At 42.8% G+C, this 25,145-nt stretch overlaps 1 protein-coding gene across 4 annotated transcripts in view; it reads right to left on the bottom strand.

Annotated features, from left to right (window-relative positions):
- GRIA1 (glutamate ionotropic receptor AMPA type subunit 1) overlaps positions 1–25,145 on the bottom strand; it is a 157,100-nt gene that overhangs the window by 44,314 nt on the left and 87,641 nt on the right. For 3 of the 4 annotated variants that reach the window (XM_067567154.1, XM_067567152.1, XM_067567151.1), the window contains 6 exons: positions 16,877–17,038; positions 15,413–15,580; positions 13,246–13,350; positions 10,774–10,884; positions 9,713–9,919; positions 6,114–6,484 (listed from right to left, as the gene is read on the bottom strand). In XM_067567154.1, the coding sequence (XP_067423255.1) occupies positions 6,114–6,484; positions 9,713–9,919; positions 10,774–10,884; positions 13,246–13,350; positions 15,413–15,580; positions 16,877–17,038 (1,124 nt within the window). The remainder of the gene's footprint in view (positions 1–6,113; positions 6,485–9,712; positions 9,920–10,773; positions 10,885–13,245; positions 13,351–15,412; positions 15,581–16,876; positions 17,039–25,145) is intronic. The other variant, XM_067567153.1, reaches the window with a different exon arrangement.

The following is a 25,145-nucleotide window of genomic DNA, read 5'->3' on the forward strand; positions in this document are numbered from 1 at the left end:
GACCAGGACATCTCGGGCTCTGTTCTCACGTTTCTCCGTGCTGCTGATTATGTTTAGCAAGCTCATGCTGTGTTCGTATGATGACATGATAGCCCATCAATAGCATATTGTGGTCTGTAACTAAAATATGATTTCTGCCCTTGACTTCTAAGATTGCGAGGCATAGGGAGGTTAAGAAGAGCCTGATCTCCGCAGACTGTTTCAACACCCTCGTCCACGGAGATACAGGAATCAGGACAGTGATTGCAAGCCAGAGTGAGTCCAACCACCTGAACAATGGAGGCTGGGGCCATTCATGTAGTCTGCCCGGCCAGAAGTCCTCGCTGTCAGGAAAAAACAGTCTGAGACAAAAGAATATGCGCGGAGGACTCACATCTGATGTGGCCTGAGAGGAAGAGGAAGGCAGAGATGCCCTAAATATGGTAATAGATTCGGAGATCAAGGAAAGGGAGGATACTTAATAAAGACAGACAGGCAGGTAACCAGAGCCCAGCATGACAAGCTCAGGCCACCAAAAGGTGGGTTTTCTATGGAGAGATAACATGCGTTAATTATCTTGCTGGAAAAGCCCCTCTTTTTTAGCAATGAGGATGTAGCCCATGAGATAACAAAGAGAGAAGCATGCTCTCTCTGAGGTAACAGGTGACAGAAGAACAAAGCTTGATCCTGGCCATAAGACGTATATACGTTTACATTTGTTTTGCTTGTAAATCATCTGTTTACTCTATGCTTTTACTACTAAATACATAACTTGTTTTTAAGAAAGCTGTGGGGTGCCTCAGAAATTCTGGCTGGTTAGCCATGGTTAAAGACAGAGTCGGTGTGGATCCCAACCCACAGGGGCCTGGTTAGGTCCAAGGATCAGTGAACCTAGGCACCCCCCTTGGTTTCCCTCCCCAAGAGATGGAGAACTTGAAACAGGCAACAGGGGCAGCTGAGGGACCAAAGTGAAACATGAGCCTGAATCCTTTCAGATCCCTCATATGCAGCAACTTCATCTCTGTTGTCACAATATGTTCTTATATTTGAAGGTACCTGGGCTTTTCGTTAGAATCAGGCGTGCTCTACACCTAGTTTTTGTACCAGTATCACTGTCACTTAAGATATGATTTTTTACCAAAATAGTTAAATTGGTGCAACCTCTAGTGTGGACACAGTTATATCGGTCCGTCAGATGCCAGGAATAAGCCATACTGATATAATGCCCTTATATACTGATACAACTATGTCCACAGAGGAGAAATTTGTACCATTTTAATTATACTTGTATTGCTAGAGTGGTACAATTTTCATGCATTGACAAGGCCTAGCTCCCAAATCATTATAAGTGTGGGTGATTCTGAGTTTCTAGCCTAGCTGTGTCAAACTGTGTTTTGGAAATAGGTAGTACTTAAGTCATATTTACTTCACACACCAAAACCTGCAAAACCTTGCTATTGGCTGCAGAATATTTAGGAGCTTTCTTGAAAGGATGCCTGCAATGAAGTGCTCTTTACTGAGCCTGCATTTTCCATTTAATGAGTACCTTTGCAATTTCATGATCCTTTTCTAAAGTCCAGGTGGTGCTTTGAACAGCCCAATGGTTTTTATGGTCTGTTTCAGCCTTGTCTGATTTCTGCTCAGAAGCTTATTCATGAAATCACTCACACCCCGAAACAATTTCGTTTTCTTTTTCAATCTGAGCATCATTCCGGTATGTTTCAATCAGTCCTTTCAAAGCATGAATTCATAGATTCTAAGGGCAGTCGGGACGAATATGATCATCTAGTTTTTCCTCCTGCATTACCCCAAGCATATAATTTCACCCAGTAATTCCTGCATTGAGGCCACAGAGCAATTTCCTTGCTGAAAGACAACCACCAAACTATCTGAGCAGGCATCTACTGAGCTTTTAGACTCTGTGCTAATATCAAAACATTGCAACATCCATGCTTTTTTTAATTTTCCGAAAGCTTTCTTCTTGCCCGTGATACACCTTCTTACGTAGCAATTGTGTGTGGCATGCTAGAGATGCATTTGTTTGATATGTTAACATGCCTATGAATCTCTGTAACATCTCCTTATTTTGTGGTATTTCCATTAAAACAGTTCCCTTCATTTTTCACCTTTCTCGCAAATACCTGGTTTTCCTCTGACCTCATACAGGAAATGTGCAAGACCCAGGACTGCTGCTGTGTGACTGCTTGCTATTTCCAGACCCCAGTCCCTGGCTGTCAGTCAGGATGACAAGAAGTAAGTATCCCTGTCAGGTGGCAGGGTCCAATTTTTCACTCAGCCGCTCCAATGGTTGCTGGTGACCCTCCGCCCCATCCTGCACATTCAAACTTTTCACAACACCCCTGCACCTGCACGGGGACACACCACACAAAGTCCCCTCACCCCAAACCCCAGGATCACCCCATTCTCAGTGACATGCCAGAGGATCCCCTCCCCATGCACATGGACCCAATGAAGCTTTAGGTAATGCCCGTTTCAGGGTGATCCGCTACGGAAACCCTACTCCTCCTTCATGATGCTACAGTCACTTCTCCCTCTGTATATAGCGAGGCACCACAAGAATCCACGTCCCCACAGTGAGAAATACAGAGAAACCATTGCTCTCCTGTACCATGACGTCCCACAGAAGCTTGCCCTTCCCTTCTCACAACCCAAGCTATTCCCCACATCCGCACCCCACAGAAAGCTTCCCTCACACTCCAGAATCCTTGCCCCACAAGTAATTTCACACCCCCCACCTGGCCAGCACTTCCCCCAGCAGCCTCTGAACCAGCCTTCTGCGGATCAACGTTCCAGAGCACTTCTCCCGTCTCGACAGTGCATCCCACCCTCACCACACACAGCGACAGAACCCTCAAAGGAATGACATCCCTGCACCACAAAACTATCTATCCCCAATCCTAGTTCTCCTGCCTACCCCTAGCAGCAGGCATCCTCAGACAAATAGTACCCCCCGTTGAGGTAGCTTATTGACACCGAGGTGTGAACAGGATGCTCGGATTCACGGATGACTCAGGGAGGCTCATTTATTTTGGTCGTGGGATGCCAGACACAACACAGCCCTTTAAAATGGTGTGATATGCCTGCATTGCTTCTGTAACTTGTCCTGTAACTTGTCCTGTTACAGGACAGGAGGGTACGTACAGGTTTTTCCCAGTGGTTGTCTTCTGCTGAGGGAGAAGATACTGTTATCATGCCAGCCAACAAAGATGTGTAAGATAAAAATATCCCACAGACAACTGGAAACAGATATGGATGAGCACATTTTATAATAATAAAAGTAACCGATCAACATTTTTGTATTAAAAATATTCCTGTCAGAAAATTTAATCATCTTGAAATCAAAATTTTCTGTGGGAAAATGTCAATTTCACTGAATCTTTTTGATTTTAGTCTCAGGAGAATCAAAATAAACACATTCATTTTGAGTCAACATTTAAAAACGAAACAACATTTTTTGTTCTGCAATGGTGGTTCAAAACAAAAAATGTCATCTCAAAAGGTTGAATCATTTTCATTCGCTCAAAACTGTTGACATTTTACATTCTGGCATTTTTTATTGGACAAGTTCCTGAATTTTTCACTCTGCAAACAGTTTTCAATATTTCAACTCTCTTTGAATTCAGAATGGAAATGTTGTAACCTCCTGAGGGACAAATTTACCTGACCAGTAACAGCAACAGAGCAACCACAACCACAACAATAATTATCTGATCCTAAAGCATGCAGTCAAGTTAAGAGATGCTGTTAAAGGTTAAATTCCTCTCTGCTAGCATTCACAGGGAAAAACTTTCTGAACACTTCTGCTAGACGCCTGATAATCAATGATCAGCTGATGACCTTTAAAACATATTAATACTAGAAATGGTATATCTATCAGAGTGCTTTAGAAGCTTTTTTTCTCTGCTACCAGGCATCTCATTAATATTTTGCCAAACAGGCAACAAATAGTCAAGAACCCAGGCATACAGGCACTTTAATTTTCATCATACAAGAGCTTTCGCTGTTGTCGTTTAGTGTTATTGCTATTTGCTGCTGGAATCATTTCTTGTTTTATCCCCCAGACTCTCACTGTCCTCTCAGCATGTGTAAAATTAACTTCCATCTACAGCATTCACACAGAATGAATGTAATCTGAGGCTAAAATTTCCTTCGAACAAAAGAAAAACAAGACCAAAAAAACAAAACAAAAAAACAAAACCAGAAGGTAAAAGTCTTGCCTTGATTTGTTGCTAGAATAAACTTGCTCTTGAAGTCACTACGGAACATAAAAAGAGAAAGCCAAGAAGCCAGTCTATAGAATAATTTTTCTGACTGCCTGCAACTCTGCTTTAAGAGTCAATATTAGGTTCGGGAAGGTTCTTATTCTAGATGGTGGCTCAAACCAAACCAAAAGACTGGAACAGCAGTCCACCTCTGTGAAGTCTGGATTCACACCCAAAGCCTCATCTTGTTCTTATCTCTAAACAACCTTGCCCAGCCCCTAGATCTAAAGCATTGCTCCTACCATACCTCCCAGACACTGGATCTTTCCAAATCCAGATATAAGCTTGTGGCTTTGATTCAGCACCAGCAGAATGTGGCAGAAAACAGTTTCCCATTCTGTAAAAATAAGATTAAAAAATGTTTCCCATCCCCTGGGACAAAAAGTGAAAATCTCCAAAATTTTCACAAACCGACTAATTAACAAAAAATTGGTTTGGGTCAATTGAAACAAAACACATTCTGATCATTTAGTTTTCAGTTGGTCTCTTTTTTCTTTTTTTCAGCCTTTCTGGGTTTTTGCCTTGATTGGGATTTGGACAATTTCAGAACTTTAGTTTCAACATTTTGTCGAGATTGGAAATTAATCAAAAATCAACTCTTTCCTGTGACGTTTCAGTTTTAATGAATTGGCATTTTTCAAAAAACAAAACAAAAGTTCTATCAAAAAATTCCTAACCAACTCTAATCTTCAGTTTTCTCTTCCTTGTTTGGAGAGTGTACACCTACCACTGGATCAAAGACTCCTTGCTAGAGAAACACATTATTTACCTGACGTACAATTTTTGAAAGCAAAAAATAATCATTAGATCTAAGTGAAAAGTTTTTTTTGCTTGAAATGCCAGACTGGAGAAAGTTGGTATCATTAACCCTATTGCTAGAAAAGAAAAATAAATAAACACGAGAAATCACTGCTCACCCATGCAATTGCAGGAATGTTTCTTTCATAAAAGGAAAGCAGGTTTTTTGTATGGGCAGAGGAAACTTATTTACCAATAATAAATGCAATATTTATAAAGATGATGACTGAATCTTCAAATTCTGTGACTGCTTTGCTCAACATTTGCTTTTTCATGAAAGCTTTTGCTACATGGTTTTCCTGCCACAATTTTTTTCTGGTATTTTGCCCAGCTTTACCACCAACTTATCATATCGTGCCAGCCTTAAGCGAAACATTACTTAAAGGCAGTGCTTTTAATTTACGCAGAGACTAAATGGCTTTCACAGAAGCCACTTAAGGAAGCATTTAGCTTTACAGTGCTTTGCAACTCCTCGTTTTCTTACATACACTCAAACCATTGACTATAAAATGGGAACATGTAGTGAAAATGTGGTACCTTTCCAAGGGCCAATGACATCTACTGCAACTCTATGTATTTTACAGTCTTTAGCAAGATGTGCATAAGCTTTCATTGGAAACATCAAATCATTAATAAAAGAATACATTGTTCCGTTGTTTTACTGAGTTTTCAAAGCTTCCCTGCAAAGCTGGGCTGACTCTCTTGTTTCAAAGAGAAATGACATTGAAAACAAAATGAAAGATAAGCAAAACTGGATGGCTGGGGCAGGTGGTCTGGAAAATCTTGTTGTTTGGAATTTTGTTTCTCAAAACCAAATCTAAAACTAGGGTGGGATGTCTTAAAAGCAGCATTTTATCTGAGCGCCAAAGTTTACAGAGTGTTGGGTGAATGATTCCTATTTTGGCCCAATTCTAAATATATGTGTGGTTCAGAAATTAAACTGAATGATAAAACCAGCAAGACAGTCAAAAAAGGGATATGTGGCTCCGCGGCATCCCAAAGGACTAAAAATGCATGCATTAAAAGGGTGTTTGTGTGTGGAAGGCAACCAACCTTGGTGAAATATCGCATCCTTGCTGCATAAAGGCTCCCAGGGAAAACCAGAGACTGTTAAATATCCCAAATTCATTAGTCTGGTCACTGGCCGGCTGGTCGCGCCCTTCCTCGAACTCCTCAGTATGCCATTCATAAGGGCTGAAGCGGCTGACTAGGAAGAGGACAACGCTTACTCCAATGTAGGCAAAAACAATGCACATCCAAATCTCATAAGCCAAAGGATCCAGAAAGGAAAAGACCCCTGGCTTGGACTTTTGAGGTTTTTTTATCATGATGGATATGCCCAGGCTCATAAACGGTTTGGAAAAGTCTATGACTTCTTCTCGGACGAGGGTGATGGTTAATGGTGCCACAGCCACATCAGCTCTCTGAAAGGGGAGAGAGACACCAGATACACAGTTTGTAGATTATATGCACCAACACACTCCATCACCAGCCTTCCCTTTCTCCTTCCTTCTACTTCACTCTCAGTCCAGCCTCTAATTTCATAGGAAGATTTAATCAGGAGAAACCAACTGCTAGAGAAATGCTAAAAAAAACCCAAACCCTATCACACTAGCTTGTTATTTCCTTTCCTATTATTACTAATTGCAAGTAGGTTTAAAAATCACAGATCTTTCCTTTCCCAGCCAGTCAGCTCCTCTTGTCTGATTCATTCATTGATGTCACAATCCAAGACTAGTGACATCTCATTTCACTATCCATGTTGCATAATTAAGAAATGACAAAGTAACGGAGTCTTATCACACACACAGCAGAAGAAATGAGAAGAAAGTCTATTGATGAGGTGATGCCAGAAACCTACTGATGGGGTGATGCAAGGATGTTGATTTTCAGCAGGAAATGCTTTTCTATTGCATGACTCATACAGATGAAGCAAAATATTTTCAAAAAAGCCTAAATCACTTTTGAGAATGAGATGAAGGCTCCTAATTCATGTGGGGCCAGATTTAGAAAGGTATTCAGGTGCCTTCAGATGTACCTACTGAGATGGACAGAAGTGTCTAACTTCTATTGACTTTCATTTTGGTTTTTCTAATGGCAAAACTGAGACTGTCTTATGGAAAATTTTGCTTTTCAAAAACTGCATTTTCCATGTCAGAAAATTATTCCAATGGAAAATTCCTGACCAGCTGTAGTGAATAGTGATCAAGCCATCCAGCAACCAGATCTAAATGTAAGTGACACGATGCATGATAAAGGTAGAAATACTTACAGCAAGAAGGAGATTCTAAGAGGGAACCCTTTTTGGTGTTAAGAGTCTGACTTGTAAAACCCACTAGGAGCCTATCTGTATCTTTAAGCGCCTGCATACCTTGGTAAATCTATCCCTAAGGTTCTTGTGATAATTTTACCCTATGTAATTATTTCAGGGGATGTGTACTGGGGCAGCTAAATGGGTATTTGATTACTCAACAGTACTTTTACTGACATGCTGTACTCCTAAGCGCTGACATTTAAATGATGTTTTCTTGAGGTTATCAGTGGATAATAGAGCTGAGTGATATTTTGAATGTCCATCCTTTCGGAAATTCTGATGTTTCAATATTTGTTTTTGTCACAAATCAGGATGTAAAGGTGAAACTTCAAAATTTTTCATGGAACAGAAATTCTGAAAAATTTCATTTTGGGAATGTGAAAATGTTTTGTTTTGACATTTTCATCCAAAACAAAATATTTTGACATTTCCCATAAATAAAACTTTTTTGTTTTGTTGAAATGACCTGAAACATTTGAGTCATTTCAACACTTAACTGCATTTTCCAACTGTACATAGAAACATAAGGTTTGTAGTTTGGAAACCTGATAGCCTTATTCTCTCCTATAGGCCATGCTCTCTGGCTGGACTACATCTCCCATGGTGCACCAGAGTAACAGACTACTACTCAGACCATCCACTTTGGTCGGTCACATTGCGTTATGGAAGATGTGGTCCTCTAGAGAGCTCAACCCATAGGAGAGAATGGGAGGAAATACAAATAATGTTTTATTGAACTGACTTGAAATGAAACATTCTAGGTCAGTTCAATAAAACAATATTCCAAGTTAGGTTGAACTGATGCAAAATGAAATATATCATTTCAATTCTCCCAGTGGCAAGATTGAGACTGTCTCATGGAAAATTTTGATATTGCAGAAACTGCATTTTCCATGTCAGAAAATCATTCCAATGGAAAATTCCAAACCAGCTGCAGCAAATAGCGGTCAAGTCATCCAGCAACCAGATGTAAATGTAAGTGACACGATGCACGATAAAGGTAGAAATGCTAACATCATGAAGGAGATTCTAAGAGAACTCATTTTGGTATTAAGAATCCAACTAGTCAGAAGGCTAAGATTTCAAACCCAACCATTTCTAGGTACTACTCCTTCCACAGCCCTATCAGAAATAAATTGACATAATGGGTGTGCTCTGGGTGTTGGTTTTGGGATAGGATGGCTGGATTATTTTCCTCTGCGGATTCCTTTAAATTGCTACTCTGCAGTGGCAGAAGCTCTCTGCGTAGTTGCAGGCTTACGTCCTGGAAAAACGTTGATTATATTATGCTTCAGATGCTAGTTCATTAAAATGTATCTTGTAGGATGGGAAAGGTCACACTGGTTGCTGTGGGCTAGACCTTAAGAATGATTCTCCAATTCCATGGAAACTGACTGTGCTAATAGACATATAACAGCAACAAGGCAATGGTGATATGTTTAAAGAGTCATATTGTTCCATCAAAATGACAGTCCAATGTAGCTGGAGTAGCTTTAAAAATCCAGGCAACACATAATGATGGAAACATTCAAAACAGGAGTGGGAACTCAATAAATAGAGATAGACAGACAGAAAGGGTACCACTGGTACTTTAATAGGACAACCCTATTCTGCATTTGGATGCACCATTCAGTGCTTAGATGCACTGGAGGGTACACAGGTGCTGATGTGCAAACTCCAAATTTGGCTGCCTGGTGAAGGTGCTGTAATAAAGTCTGTTATCTGTCTAATTATTGGAAGGACTTTGGCTGCTGAGGGCAGGGAATATTTGAGATGGGTGAGACTCAAACCTCCTCCATCTCCTGTGCTTGTCAGCAGGATTCAGGGACCACACAGGAACGACTGAGGAGTCTGGGAGGTCAAGGCAGCTCGAGCTTACCAGGAAATTGTGCCCAGTTGTTTTATCTGTTTTGGGTTCATGCCTTGGAAGGGACTGTGTGTTTTTTTCTTGAGAGGAAGGGCCAGCGTGTGGGCCTGGCACAGCCCACCTGATGACAGTGCCCACATTTGAAAATTGGGCTCGGAGCAACAGATCCATGGATTAGCTGTCACCTGGGAATCTGAGTGTAAGTTTGGAGCCTAACTATGTGCCTGGGACAAAGAAGGGATTGGGAAGCACTTTATTTCTCTTCCTGAGTGAAGGACACCTCGTCACGCTTAAATAGCTTGTCCTAAACTGAAGCTTTTCTTAGCTCACCTGGAAGCAGGGAGTATCAGAAATCTTTCCCAACCAAATCATGCAGAATTTGACAGGTTGCTTAATCATCTAAGCCTTTTTGAGGTCCACTCATAATTAATTCCAGTAATTATGAACCAATGGACTAGGTTGGAAACTTACTCCATAGACCAGCTCTCCCACCATGCCGTTCCATGCTTTATTGTCAGGGTCCCGGGCTCCATACTTCCCATCACTCACTATCTCCAGCCTGTACTGGTAGCCAACATGCTTAGCGATCTCGGCAGCTAGCTCCACGCAGTAGCCTTCATACCTCTCGTTGCCTTCAAACTGGTTGGCATTCTTCTTGAGCATCACATATGGATCTTCCTGGCAGAGAGAGGACAAGTTACTGAGCCATGCTTCCCCTTTTCCCCCCAGAGATGTCCAGCTTGTGTCATGCTCTCAGGCTGGGACGCTATGCACGATTCTCAATGCTCTTTCAAAATGCTAGTGCTGGAATCATCTACAAGGCGGTTCAGCCCAGCCTGCTCAACAAAAGTATGGACCGGTGAGTTTCTTGCTTGAGATCTGTATTGTGCAGAAATCGGTAGTGACCCTAGGCCTGGTGACAATGGTACCAAACCAACAAGGAAAACTGATATGAATTGTTCAATCATCTTTGGCAGAGATTCCAAGAGGGATACAGTGCCTTCTCCCTGACGGTCTCTAAGCATTTCACAAACAACTGACCAAGCCTTCATCACTCAGTCTCTGAGACAGGCACATACAGTGGCGCATTATGTCAAACGTTAGGGAGGTATTGCTGCTCCATAATTATGGATGAGTTGAGTTTTGCTCTTAAAGCAGGGATTCAATCTCTTTGTTATATATGCAGAATACAGAACACGCTTCCCAGATTTACAGCACCTGCTCTGTGGGTGCAGAATATAAAACACTGCTATAACGTATCTAGTCTCCCTATGTTGATGTCTCTACTCACTACCTGCCTTACTTCCTTGAAGTTCTCTGTGTTTAAGAGGGGAGATATCTTGAGTATTTAGTAAATTATCTAAGGCAATGACAAGTTTTTATGGGCCACCACTGGAAGCATTAAGTATTGTTGTTATTATATGCAACATGTATTACAGAGAAAGGAGTTTGAAAGGAAAGGGATAGGCAGCACAACAGGGAGTGTGAGCGGAAGAGGAAGGAGCGAGGGAGACACGTACAAGAGAACTTACTAGAATAGTTGTAACTATGTAAGTCCTATTCTGGAGAATCACAGACTCATTGTCACCTTGGGAATCTGTGGCTGTGGGAACAAACTTATCGTCTTCGTTCCAATAACCAATCTGTTAACGACAGAAAGACCATGAAACCCTGCTCTCCTCCGAGCCTGTTCCTAATACAAGCCAAGAGGAGAACAATGTACCCATAGGATTGCTCTGCCAGCTTTAGCTATATCAGGGTGTTCATCACCAACTAGACCTCGACTGCTCCCACAGTCCTGACCTCTTTCCCCATCCTGGCCTTGAAAAACCCAGAAAAATCACGACACACACTGTGCATAATATGCAGGGGTAACTGTGTGCATGTACATATGAGAGCAATTACCACATGATAGTAATGGAAATACCAAAATTTCTCCCAATACTTAGGGGAATAAATAATGGAAGAATCTCATATCACTGTATGCTGATGGCTGGTAAATAAGTTTTTAATGGTGATCATTGTTAATGCATGATGGCTTCTCTAGGCTGATACAAGTCTTTTGCCAACACCCTAAAAACTTGTGCAAGTGTAGAATCAAATTCTAGGATGCCTTGAAGAACCAGGACAAGATGGCAGAAAAAAAGGAGATTGTTTAGAAAGAGACCAAAGGGGCTGCCTCATTGCAAAAAGTTTGGAGTTACACATGCAACTAAAAAACTGTAAGGGGTAGAAATCTTGGTATTGCTCTGTGTTTATTAATAATCAGGGATACAGTCCATTCCAGCATTGCTCACAGGTAAAGCAGAGAGTTGGAGAGTATCAGTAGGAAGATCATTCTTGAGGTGACCGATTTTGAAGGCTTGATTTTTTAAGAGGTTTTTCATCATATCATGTTCTAATTAAGTTGCATAAGCTCTGCTGCTGTGAAAGGGGTTTCTTACCACATAACATGGGAAAGGCTATTAATATAGGGCAAGACCAGAAACCTGCGGAGAGCAGAATAGAGATCACAGCAATGCAAGAGATATAACCTGGAGAGGCTTTTCAACTCTCTACTGCACAGAAAAACGGGAAGTGTGTGAGGAAAGAGCTTCTACACACAGGTCTAGGACAACACAAATGGAGAAAACACATATTTGCTTGGCATTTCTCATCTGATTGATCCCATATACTGCACATGTGCTGGAAATAAAGTGCGGGGACTTGCAAGTAAGGGTTTGATTTTTTGCAACAAATATACAGGATAAAACCATATCTAGTACCTGCCTGGGCCCGATCTTGAACCTACATTGAAGCTAACAGCAAATCTCTCAGTGACTTATATGGGGCAGAATTAAGTCCTCTGTGTGTCACACTTGTATACAGGTTATAATTTATTTATTTGTATTGTGGTATTGCCTAGGAGACCCAGCCATGGTTCAGGATCCCACCGTGCTAGGTGCTGTACATACACAAAATTCATATCTAATCATTCAATTCACATGACCACACTGAAGGGAAAAAATCTCTTTGACTGGTAAAGAAGGTTTTCCCCATGCTGGCCTCCAGAGGGGGTCAGGGTTAGCCAATTGTTACCAGAATATCAAACAGCAGGAAATACTTCCCCAAAGGAATCATGCATGTCAGGAAGGGCAGTTCCACTTGCCCTTTTTTGATGGACTCTGACTTCACATCTGAATCTAGCAGGGTCAATACACACTTTGCGCAATATTGCTTCTGTGTAAATGAAATGTATGTGAAGCTGTCAGGCTAGATGATGAGGTCAGATGGAATGATCATAACTGTCCCTTCTGGCTTGGTAATCTATGAACCACATACTGTTTTTCTCCTAATTTAACACACACATATTGTTGACATACATCCCAAATTACTGAAGGTTTCATAGTATTGATTCTGTTCCCTGAATAGTTCCAGCCTTCTTCATTCTCCAAAACTATCTTCTGAAGCAGTTTAAATTCCAAAGGGGCAGAGGGGGAAAAAAAATCTCTCTCTGTTGGAGAGTTTTCTATATGAAAGTGGGAGACAAACACGTGGAGTCTGATTTCCAAAGGATTCCACACGGAGTGAGCACACGACGTGCTGAGCCCTTTTGAAGATCTGGCTACTTATTTTGGTGTTTGAATGGAAGCTGAACCCTTCTGAAAATCTGGCCCTAATTGTGAGCCTTACTGAAAATTCTGGCTATTGACTTAAATACTCAGCATTGACCTAAATCTGCTCCCGACGATGTTCGTGGTATAAAACTCTCACTGACGTCAATGGGCGCAGTGCTAGACCAATGCTGAGCATCGTTAAAGATCTCTTCCATACTTTGAATTTAAGTAATACATCCTGGTTTCCCGCTCATGTTTTTCTTCACTCACATAGAGAGACGGGATACCACTCATGAATTCTCCCTCTTGACTCACAAGGAGAAATGGTCTCCAAGAGACAAGCCCATCATGCACCAGACACCTTGCTCACAGCTTTTAAACAGGAACAGAACCGATCCTCAGCTTTACCTTCCTGATCCCGTCGTGTTTCACTTCTATCACATGGAGGGTGTAGTTGGTCCGACGCCCTTTCTCGTTAAACTGAACATTGCCAGTTAATCCTTCAAAGCGCACCTTAAAAGAATAAAAATCAATGAGGAAAGCAAATTGATCAGCTTCTCATTTGGTGGTTGACTACCAGCAGTCAGAGCAGATGGGAATCAGCAGGGTGTTACCTTCCAGGCCCGGACACAATGCGCTTGTGCCAACCGTAGTTTCATTCAATGTAAACAAGACGTGTCTGGCTGTATTACACTGCTGTTTTCACTTAGTTACTTGGGACCCAACACTAGGCTAAGGCATTTAAGGAAAGCTCTGTATTTGCTGGAGAGACAAGGTGAGTGAAGGAATATCTTTTATCAGACCAACAGCTGTTGGTGAGAGAAACAAGCTAACAAACCACACCGAGCTCTTCTTCAGGTCTGGGAAAGGTGCTCTGAGCACCATGGGTGGATGCAAAGCGGAACAGATTCTTTACCAGAAGTAGCTAGCACATATTCTAAGGGACCGTTCAAGGCAGGGTAGACCATTAACACCTTTACGGTCATAGGACAAAAAGAGAGGGTTGGTGGGTTATAGATTGTTGTAATAAGCTGTAAATCCAGATCTCTGTTCAGTCCATGATTTTTAGTGTCTAACGGAGTTATGAACCCTCAACACCTGGCCTGCCTCCAAGCTCATCATCAGAAGCAAACTCCCTGCAGCCCAGGACACAGCAACTCAAAGTGGCACCAGACCCTACCAGAGCAACAGATGCAAAACCTACAGACGTATCTCCACTGCTACAGTGATCAACACCCCCCCACAACACACCTTTCAAAATCCATGGATCCTTCCCATGCTCATCACACCGGGTGGGGTACCTCATCCAGTACACTAAATGTCCCAGTAACAACTATGTAGGTGAAACCAGACAATCACTACGCTCTCGAATGAACTCACACAGGTAAATGATAAAAGACTCTATGGGTCTCAAGACTGGGACAGCAGGGGCTTTTCAGATCACGAGGACTAAGATGCAAAACCCAGGGACTAGAATAGAAGGGACCATGAACATCAGGATTAGGAAAGGTCAGTAGAGCTTTGTGTAGGGAACACGGAACAATAGACAGGCCACTGGATTGTGAGTCAGAAGAGTTCGACTTTATCACTACCCTTGGGCAATTCATGGCTCCCCTCTGTGCCTCAGTGTTCCCATCTGTAAAATGGGGATATTGCTTACCACTTTTACAATAGTGCTTTGAAGTCCTCAGAGGAGAAGCATAAAACAAGCCGTAAATATTGTAATTGAGGTGGAGACAACCTGATCCTGTGCTGTGTGCTTGTTTTCTAGCCATTGCCATTGGTCTCTGGCATGAATGTTCATAGCCACCAACATCTCACCTTTTTCTGTAATTTTTCACTTTTTCTGTAATTTATTTAGTTAGTGTTTTGCTTAATTCAAACTCTGATGCTTTGGCACATTTTTGGTGGGTTTCTAATGCAGCTGCAAGAAGGAAAGAAAATTTCTAAATACGTCATTGGATAAACTTCTTCGAATGCCTGTTATTAAGATTCTTATTGCTCCTGCTACATTAGGAAATGAACTAAAATTAGGTTTTGGTAAATATTTCTAACAAAACCAAAAAACCCCAGACCCAATTCATCTGGTTTCAATCTGACTCTTGAAGCAGGTTCACCAAGAATTGTAAACCATGCAGCAAACATGGACTGAGTTACATGCAGCCTCTCCTTCAGATAAAGAGAGGGATTTATGATTTCAGGGTGAAACCATGTGAAATATGGCTGGGTGATATGGTTTTTGAATCCAAAGGAGGCAAAATTCTGATTGTTTTGATCAAGTTTTGTTTCAAGGATTCTGATTGTTCAAGCCCAAAACTCAAAAATTAAATTCAAGGGAGTAAAAATGCATGCAATTAAACAAGAAACATAATTTGCCAAAAGCCACTGCATTTCTAACAGCTCTACTTGTAATTTGTACAGAGCAGCATCTCCATGCTTCTTGGTTGTCTTAGCATTTTTCTTGGTACAACATTTAGCCCCTCAGAACCTTTTTCCACAGGTTCTCGCTCAAGGAGCTACTAAAAAGCAAAGCATTGATTCTTTTTACAAAGAGCTGCTCAGGCTGGTGTCTAACCTGCTGCAGTGCTCTCTGAATGTCAATCCCTTGGCCCCAAGGAACGGCTGGATTTGCAAGGCAGTCCCCAGCATTCCCACGACGGGAGATGTCAATCCGTTGCCTCCGTAGGCTCTGGAAAGCCTCTGCCATCACCCGAACTCCATCGTAAGTAAGAGCAGAAGTGTACTAGAAAAGGAATATGGAGAGGTGTGTTGTCTGTTAGGGTGAGTTATCTGTACTGTTGGTTCTTCTCCCAACACGAGCTATCAAAATAAAATAGGTATCAGAAGTTCCCATCTAAAGCCTTGCATTATTGTTTCAAGACAATTTATTCTATTTTCATCCTCCCATTTAATATTTTCCATACAATAGCATCTGGCTTCCTGTAATATCCACGGTCTTGTTGACTCCTGGAAGTTTGTAGCTTGTTTCCCAGAAGACTCTAAACAAGAACATAATTTCCTGCTGCAGAGCTAAAAGAACTTGCTGTCTTAGCCTCCTGTTCTCCTACCTGAATTGCTTTTAGAATGAGCTTCTCTCCTTTCCAGAGAAAAGTACCTTAGTCATAATGCCCGAAGAGGGCTCAGTCTTAACAGATCCATAACTGAGTCTTTTTACTTAGGTCAAACTGACCTTAAAATGAATTGTTAAGGGCTGGTTTGTGCGGTGCTTGAAATTTCAGGTGCATGAAAATAAATAACAAAACACTCATGGTATTCATATATGGATGCCAACCTCTCCCCACCTTGCTTTTTTATTTTTTAAATATACATTGATTAAAACAAAAGCTATGGGGGCCAGTGAAAAACTCTAAGCTAGTAAGAGTTAAGGCTCGAATTCACCTTCCCATGATAACCTACTTCTCTAGTTGTTGGTATCTTTCTCGGAGAAAGTCCTTCAGGCTTGAAATTTCCCTTGCTGGGTTTTTGCTCCAAAGAGTGTGTTTCTTTGTGCGTGGGTGTGTTTAAATGGTAGAAAAAACTGATCAGCCATTGAGGAGTTCTGCTTGTGTTAAAAATCAAATATTTGCATCCTATTATTGTATATACTGATATGAAATGTTGTGCATTTGTGATAATATCTGAATGGATTTAGTTTACATGTGAGATATAATAAACAAGCCAAGGTTTAAGGAAATTAGCCAGACTCTTATAAAAATGCCATGGGATCCTTAGCTTCCACCTTTATCTGGCAAAATAATTGGGAAAAAGATACGTCAACTGTAGAGATCTTACCAAAGAGGGTATTTCTAAGAGCACTGCAGCAACTTCCGAGTATTACAGTGACAGATTTGGGTAGGAGATTGAGATTGCAAAATAAGTTGTGTTCACAAACACGTTAGCTAGCACATTTTAACTAACATGCAAAGCCAAAGTCCTGGACTGGGAACTAAGTGCTTGAGCTTCCAATTCAGAGGGGAAAATGCTAGTAAGTGAGTCACACAGATGCTACCTAAAACAAATAGCTTCCAATACCACTTGCCTTTGGCCTCTTCCAGTCAACTCGAGGATGTTCTCTGGCATCACTGTTCTTCCACTGCTGCATGATCCTTGCTGGAACGGTGTCTGTGTAATTCACCAACTGGAAGCCGGTCACATTTGCTCCACTCTCTTTGAATTTTACCAGGTCAATGTCCATGAATCCCTAATAGAGGAGAAAAACAAAAGGAGAGGATCACTGAAAAGGACACAAGCCTGGAGTAAACGGTTTATATATAAATAATGGGATGCCTTGTCTCTGTGTAGACAGTTCTTGGGTTTCAGGAAACTTCTGTATCCATTAATGTGGCAACAAATTTTGCCATCTTTCTTTCTCTCAAAAATCCTGAATTCAAACCAAAAAATCTCCTTCAGTTAAACTGAATGAATTTCCATTCTACACAGCCATTAGAGGATGCCTGAGTTGGAGGATGACACAAATTTCAATGCAGCAATATGAATAGGCATATTAACAAGAGCACATTTTCATTGGAGTAGGTTGAATAATGGAAAAAATTATTCCCAAATAATGATCCAATGAATGAGTCAAAATTTACAGCGAGTATTGGTTGCAATGAACTATTCAGCCAGTTCTATCTTTTATGCACTCAATCAAACATCAACACAGGGATTTCAAATTATGGTCTTTAAAGGAAGGAAACCCAATGGAACAATAATCTTTCAGTAGAGCAAGAGGTAAATATTCATATTTGCACTGTCAAAGGAATAGATCTGTTAAAAAGACAGCATCAGGTTATAATATTTTTGTAATTTAAAAAAAACTAATTACCTACAGTTTTTTTTACTCTTTGAAAGATTTTAACGGAAGCCTGTTTCTTTAGTGATTTTCCCCTCCACAGTCCCTCACACAAGCATACATGTGCACGCCCGTAAAAATGCACACACGTTTGTTGTAGGGTTGCTTACAAGGCTGGGCTGCCAACATTTATTTTATTAAAGAAAACCATTGAATCATTCCCTTTGAAATAAAAGCAAATAAAGAACCAGACAGGCTTTGCAGGCAGACATAAGGGGTCTGTGTGCATGTGTGGGGGGGAAACAGGTCAAATTTGGGGCCTTCTAACTGAATATGTGATGAACCAAATTCTGGCTCCCCCCTGCTCTCCCGGTGCTAATGTGTAGCAGAATTGGGTGCTCGTGCTTCCTGGGTGCAAGCTCCAGAGGAGATATGGGTGAAAGCACTGTCAAGACCACTCGCCATGCTGCAAAGCGCACAGCTAGGTAGGGCGGGGTGGTGCTAGCGACAACTTGCTGCACCCATGCAAGGGAGGGGTAGGAGCTGCTGTTCAGCACAATCCCCAGTATTCTTCTCACCTCCGGACTGTGCCATTCTGCCTGCCTGTATTCTCTGCAGGCTTCTCGGCATCTGCCTCTGGCACTGGGATTCTCCTCCCCCATCCCCCGACACTTCGAATCCCTGCTGTGACATACAAAGCCAAAATACTGCCCCTCTCCGCTCACCGAAACCTGGCACAAACGTGATTAAAAAATGGTGCTCTCTGACAGCCTCATCCAGAGCCAATGTGAAGATGCTCATCAGCTTCAATGGGCTTTGGATCAGGCCCTTAAGTGGAAACAAAGGAACAGACAGATTGCAAGAACAAGAGACGAGAGGCTATGTCTGGCTAAGGAGAGTCGGCAATGGTTTAACAGGAACTTGAAAGCCCCTACTCTTCTGGCTTTGCGTCAAGCAATTTAGTGTCCATCTGCCGGCTCGTTTGGATTTAGAGATACACTTTCTACATAGATGCTTTTAAAAGGTTGTTTTATTTTGCTCCTAAGTGCAGTGAACTAGGGAAAAAAATGTTATTTTGTGAGACACGGATTCCTCAGAAGGTTAGGTTTGTACACTTCAGTCCCCTTTGTCACCACCTGCGTAGAGATTTCAGAAACCCAGGGCTGTGACTAATGAATAGGGAATGCAGCAGAATATGGTCTGACATCTGAATACATGTCACACCAAGTGGTTTGTGCCACACAGAACTCCTAGGTTTCAGAAAGAGTGGCTTGGTAGATCATCAGCTGGCTATCCCTGGCTGGAGCCAACTGACACTGGCATTTGGCTTCTGGGATATGGTCAGGGAAAAAAATCTGTTGAAGGAAACCATTGCCTCAAAACAGCTCAGACCTGGCACCACCGGCTCTCCTTCAGGAAGACCATAAAAGCACGAAGAAAAGTCCAGGGGTGCAGCAAGTCACCAACCAGAAGACAGTACTGGTATCTTATAAGCCTCTCCAAAAACAGGCATAAAGGGGGCAGGCCATGAAATGGCTTTGGAAACAGTTCCTAGATAGTAGTGGCTGAAAATACTGGTCTGTCCCCTTTACATTTCCTCCTCTTCTGCTTAAGGGGAGTATTGTTTATATATATATTTAAAAAACAACTACAAAAGCAACGCATACACAAAACAGAAAGTAAATGTTATTCAGTGGAATTCACTCTGCGGAGCAGGAATCCTCTGCAGAATCGGAGGTAAGATTGAGAGCTTGGGGAAAAAAAGAACAGATTGTCTTTAAAGTTTGCTGAACTTCCTTTCCACCATCATTTACAGTGCAGGTCACTGAGTGTGGGACAGTTTCATCGAATTTAAGGCCAGAAAAGATCATTAGGTCATCTAGTCTGACCTCCGGCATAGCACAAGCTATTTCATTTCACCTGTTACCCTTGTATTGAGCTGGATAACTTGTGTTTGACAAAGCGCATCTTCCAGAGAAGCCATCCAGGCTTGATCTGAAGACGTTAAGAGATGTAGGATCCACGGCTACCTTTGGTGGTGTGGTCCAATGGTTAACCACCCTCACTGTTAACCAGCAGTGCCTATGAGGAAGGTCCAGCAGGTAGAGCACTAGTCTGAGATTTCGGAGATCTGGTTTCAGGTCCATGCCCTGCCAAGGTCTGTGTGACCTTGGACAAGTCTCTCTGTGCCTCTGTTGCCCATCTGTTCACTGAGGATCAGCACTGCCCTGCCTCACAGAGGTGGTGTGAGGATAAATACATTAAAGACTGCGAGACACTTATATACTGTGGTAATGTGGCTCATAAAAGCACCTAAATTAAATAACTAGTGTGCTAAAAGCTAACACACGCATGCACAACTACTTTAAGTTACTCGGCCACTAAGGCTTTCCACCCCCCCGATTTCTTCCGCCCCATTGCTACCTCCATTTCAGTTTTGCCAGTGGCAGCAATGGAGGGAGAACTAGGTGAGGCAGGGCTCCTGATGCACACGGCGTTTGATTCCTCATGCCATGTAAACCTGCTCAGAGCAGGGCTAGATGGCAAGTTGGCTGTTTAACGATGGCGGAAATGGTGCTGGCAATGATCAGAAATTTTAGGAGGGAAAATGTCAGTGTAGTTGAGGTCTTTCTGCCTGAAACGCAAGCAAGAATAAACTAAGGGCACATTTACACTGCAAGAAATACTCCAGAGCCCAGGTCAACTGACTCGGCTTGCAGAGCTTGTGCTATGGGGCTATAAATAGCAGTGGATATTCTTGCTCAGGGTGAAGACTGGATCCTGAGCCCCTCCCACCTCACTGCCTCAGGGTTTCGGGGTTTTTATTTGCAGTGTAGACATAATCTAAGTGTTTTCTGAATTAGCATTTGAAAGTGTTGCTATTTTAAAAAGTGGTATCAGGAATCATACGAGGGTAATGGGGATCCTTGAGGCTGGAATATTATGCCATGCTTGTAGGTAAGAGTTAAACAGGAAAATTACAATATTTGAGTGGATAGAAACCATCCATCATCTTGTCCCAACTACAACCACCTCTTTAAGAAGGGACATTGTATTTAGTCCTTATTATACTGGGACTAGGAAACCAAGGAATAGCAAATGACCAGGCTGACATTTAGCTCACCACTGAGTCAGCAGAAATCGAGAACAAAAATGTGACTGGCTCACTGTCCTACCGAGTACACAATTTCTCACCCCAGTGCATTATAAAATCACCACATGGTTGCAAGAGAGATGTGGGGCAATGTATGTCAGTTTCATTATACCAGGAATGAATGTGTCCCATTGGCTATAAAATCCAGGCCTTATGTGGCATAACACTGGGTGTGGACAAACGGAGGAAGTGTTAATATAGTGAAGTTTTACATAAGGAAGGGGCAAAGGAGAGAAAATCTAATGTGACTGCTGTTTCCATGCTTTTTTTCATTTTAGAAAGCAATCTGAGATCTGTAAATCACTGAGGAAAGATTGCATTCCATCACAACAAGGTAACAGATATGCCTGCAGCTGCATCTTTGTTGTCAACAGATTTGGAAACAAGCAAATACAGAATTGCTTTGTTTTTGCCATCACATGCAAATGTAGCAAGGAATCTATGGCACGGGGAAGCTGAGATGTTAACTTAACACCCCACCACCTCAAATAGACTGTAATGTAAAACAAAACAAGAGATGTGTCTCAAGATGTGATTTACCACATTGATTGTGGGATTAAGAAGCTTTTTTGGCATATACCCTACATCACCCCTTGGACTTCCCCAGCATGTCCATCCCAATTGCTGGCCGTCGGTGAACAGTGGTCTGCAGGTGTGATGTCTCTTGGAACTGTCTCTTAGAAATCTACACTAGAAATGTAGGTCTGTTTAACTACATCAGTCAGGGGTGTGAAAAGTCCACATCCCTCTGCGGCATTGTTAAGCCAACCTGCAGACAGATCTAGGTCGATGGAAGAATTCTTCCGTCTACCTTGCTACCGCCTCAGGGAGCTGGATTACTGATGCTGACGGGAGAATCCCTACCGTCCGCGGAGACAGTCTCTGCACTGGAGCATTACAGCGGTGCAGCTTCGCTGCTGTAGCACTGTAAGTGTAGTTAAGCTCTTAATTGCTAACTTGGGAATTCTCTTCTTCTTCGCCTAAGCTGCAATCCTGCCATGACGCACAAAAGCAAAGACCCTATTTTCTCTCCAGAAAAAGGAACAACCCCTTCCTTGCTTGGGGGCGGGAAAGCAGCTGGATGCAAGCGTCAGATGAGATCGGGATCCTTACATCCAGACCTAGAAGGCTGAAGGGGCCTGATCCACCAGGGAGAAACAAGGAAGTTCCAATTATATCAACTCCTGAGTCACACCAGCGGGAAGACAATCAGCTGCTAGGAACTGATGACTGAGGGGTACCTCAGTGGGGGGCTAGCCAGAGATAAGAGAATGGTGGTAGGGGTGTTCAAGGTCGCTGGTGAGACACTGGAGTTTTTTTGGTACTGGCCTTTATTAAGATGAAGGCCAGATTTTCAAAGGTATTTATACGTTGCTGCACTCAGCACCATGACACCTAACTAATTTAGGATCTTAAGTCTCTTTTTGAGAAGGGATTTAGGCACATTTGACAGTCAATGGGATTTAGGCTCCTAAGTGCCTGCATATCTTTTGACAGTGAGATTAGCGCTCCTAAATCTGTTAGACGTTGCAACATCGAGCGCGGCAATGCCTAAATACCTTTAAAAATCTGAGTCCGAGCTCTTGGGGCCAGGGACAAGCAGTGCTTAGATGGAGGGCAGTGGCGGTTGCGAGGAGCCAATTGCAGTTCCCTGATCTTTGGTTGCCCACCTCTAGTGGAAGATTGTGCAGGTCCCCTGCTGCCCTAACTCCTGCCACTGGCACAAGCCGTGCAATGCTTCTGGAGAGGGGCGGGGAGAGGGAGGATCAGGCATAGTGGAACGTGGATCCTCCACCACTGCCAATTTTAAAATCAGGATTGGATGTTTTCCTAACAGATCTGTCCTAGTTCAAACAGGGATTATTTCAGGGACGGCCTAAGGCCCATGTTATGCAGTAGGTCAGATTTCAATGATCACAATACTTCCTATTGGCTTTATACTCTATGATCTATGAACCTACCCTTCCCCCTCACACTGGGTTAATGGGGGCAGCTGGTGTAGGACAGTGTTTCTCAGCGACCGATCTGCGGACCAGCGTCAGTCCCTGAGATCTCCCTGACACAGTATAGGATGGCAGCAAACTGGTCCCTGGCATCAAAAAGATTGAGAAACACTGGATGCAGGAGACAGCTAAGAGGATGGAAACTCCCCCACTGCAGGAGCAATTCTTCGTTGGGAATATGTGCCTTGTTTAAGTTCACTTTGCAAAATGAGCTTGGTGCACCAAAGAATCCAGCCTCATGTCTTTTACACGCCAGTAAAATGCTCGCTACCCTTTGAATGCTATAAAAATAACAAACAGTCAGATGATAAACAACAAATAGAGTCTGAATCCATCCACAATGATGATCTCAAATATCCTTCCCTCCTCACCTGTACGCTGTCTCTCAGCATCTGCAACACATGACTCAAGCAATCGAGTTCATTTCAAAGGAGATGCTCTGCTCTCCCACCCACGATTTGGACTGTGCTCTCTATGCATTAATAAGCCCTTCAAAGTGATTACGGAAAGAAGGCCTCTGGTTCGTAAATAATGGACAGGCAGCTGGTGAAGGCCTTAATGCATTCAAAGAGAAAAGGAAACACAGTTGCACTGGTGATAGTTCTTTGTTCATTGTTTTTCCCTGTCTGCATCTGTTCCTTATGCTGTGCTCAAAGTGAAACCACCTTGCAGCCAGAGATTATTTTACCATCCCCTTCATGGCAATGAATGCATGTATAGTCCTCTCCGTTACTTATGGGTCTAGTCATGAAAGGAAATGCATGTTGTGAGAAGAGTGATGACTTGAAATGGGCTTCATGAATCCATCTGGATTGACTAGTCCAGGAAGGGTCTTCCTGGAAAAGAGGGTCCTCAGAAATCAACCAGCTCCTCACGCACAAGCAGAACAATATCAGCAATAAAGTCCACACCCTCCTGGGCCAGATTGTCATCAGATCTCATGCTGGGGTGGAGAGTATGCAAAGAAGCTACCTTTGTGTGGCCTGAGCATGAATCTGTTCTTCTAGGATTCTCACCTGGCCCCTGTCACTGCAGTATCTGAATGACTCACAATCTTTAATGAACTTATTATTCTCACAACATCCCTGTGGGACAGGGAAGTGGTATGATCCCCATCATAGTGATGGGGAACTGAAGCTCACACAGGAAGGCCATAGTGGAGAGGGGGATGAACCTGGGTCTCCCAACTCCTAGGCTAGTGTGTGGACCATCCTTCCTCCCGGATTAATCGCACCTTCTCTGCAGCCCCTGTCAGTTGGCTGTTGGTGGAAGCAGCTGATCTAACCTTCCATCATACCCTGAAGTCAACAGGCAATGGGCAACGTCCTGGGGCCGTAAGATTCCAGCCGTGTTATGGCAAGGACAGGAACTGAGTATTATTCACTGGAATTCACCATGCAGGGCAGGAACCTGTGCCGCACAGGTGGGATTTGGGAGCCGTGGCAGCAGCCAGAGGAGCTCCCCATGGGATTGAACTCCTGGCGGGTTTCCGCTATTATCCCAATTGACCTTTCACAGCCATGCACAGCATGGGGTAAAAAGTCAGTGCACTTTTTGATGCATCTGGATTGACTAGTCCAGGGAGGATCTTCCTGGAAAAGAGGTTCCTCAGAGATCAGCCGTCTCTGCCTTTTTCCTCTTCACTTCACACCTCCTGCACCCTCCCGGCCTGGTATCCAGATTCACAACAAGTCTCCTTTTTCCAGATGAGGAGGAGAGACAGCTCTTTTGGACTTCATTAATGCCCCTCTCTCCTTAATCGTCTGTAATGGCTCCTATGTCACCTCCCTCCCAGCTTCCTACAGGGGGCATTGTCTGGAGAGACGGGGGCATAGCTGGGGGAGTTCCTGTACCCCAGTGATCCCTGAATGACCTCTTGGGGCCATAGCCAGCTGGCATAATGCAAAGCAACCTTTAGGCTGCTCTACATTGTATACGCAGACTACCCTAGCACATACTTTTGCACGAGTCCCATCGTGAGCTGTGCTGGCTGCAACAAGGCCAGACTCTAGCAACAGAGGAAGAGGTGCATTTTGTTTCTGGAAGAAATTGGAATATGAGTGAACAAGAAAATTGCTGACCGGAAACATCAAATGAGTCCTTTACTCATCACTTCAGAGAATGTAGATTTTGTTACAGTCCTGGCCAGAGTAATCAATAATCCCTGGATCTATTCTACCCTCAAAGCACTCCAAAGCTGAGGGGAACCACACTGGAAACACTAACAAATTGGAAACAATTAATATATGCAATCATATTCATGATGATTTGAATCACACCATGATGGTGACATGTGCCCTAAACCTTTTATTAGTAAGTTTTGTTTCTCCTGGTAAGTGATGGTAAGCTTGCTCCTCAC

The sequence above is a fragment of the Emydura macquarii genome, unplaced genomic scaffold (genome assembly GCF_026122565.2).
Source record: "Emydura macquarii macquarii isolate MOO-44397 ecotype Brisbane River unplaced genomic scaffold, CSIRO-AGI_Emac_v2 contig_2768, whole genome shotgun sequence".
NCBI lineage: Eukaryota > Metazoa > Chordata > Testudines > Chelidae > Emydura > Emydura macquarii.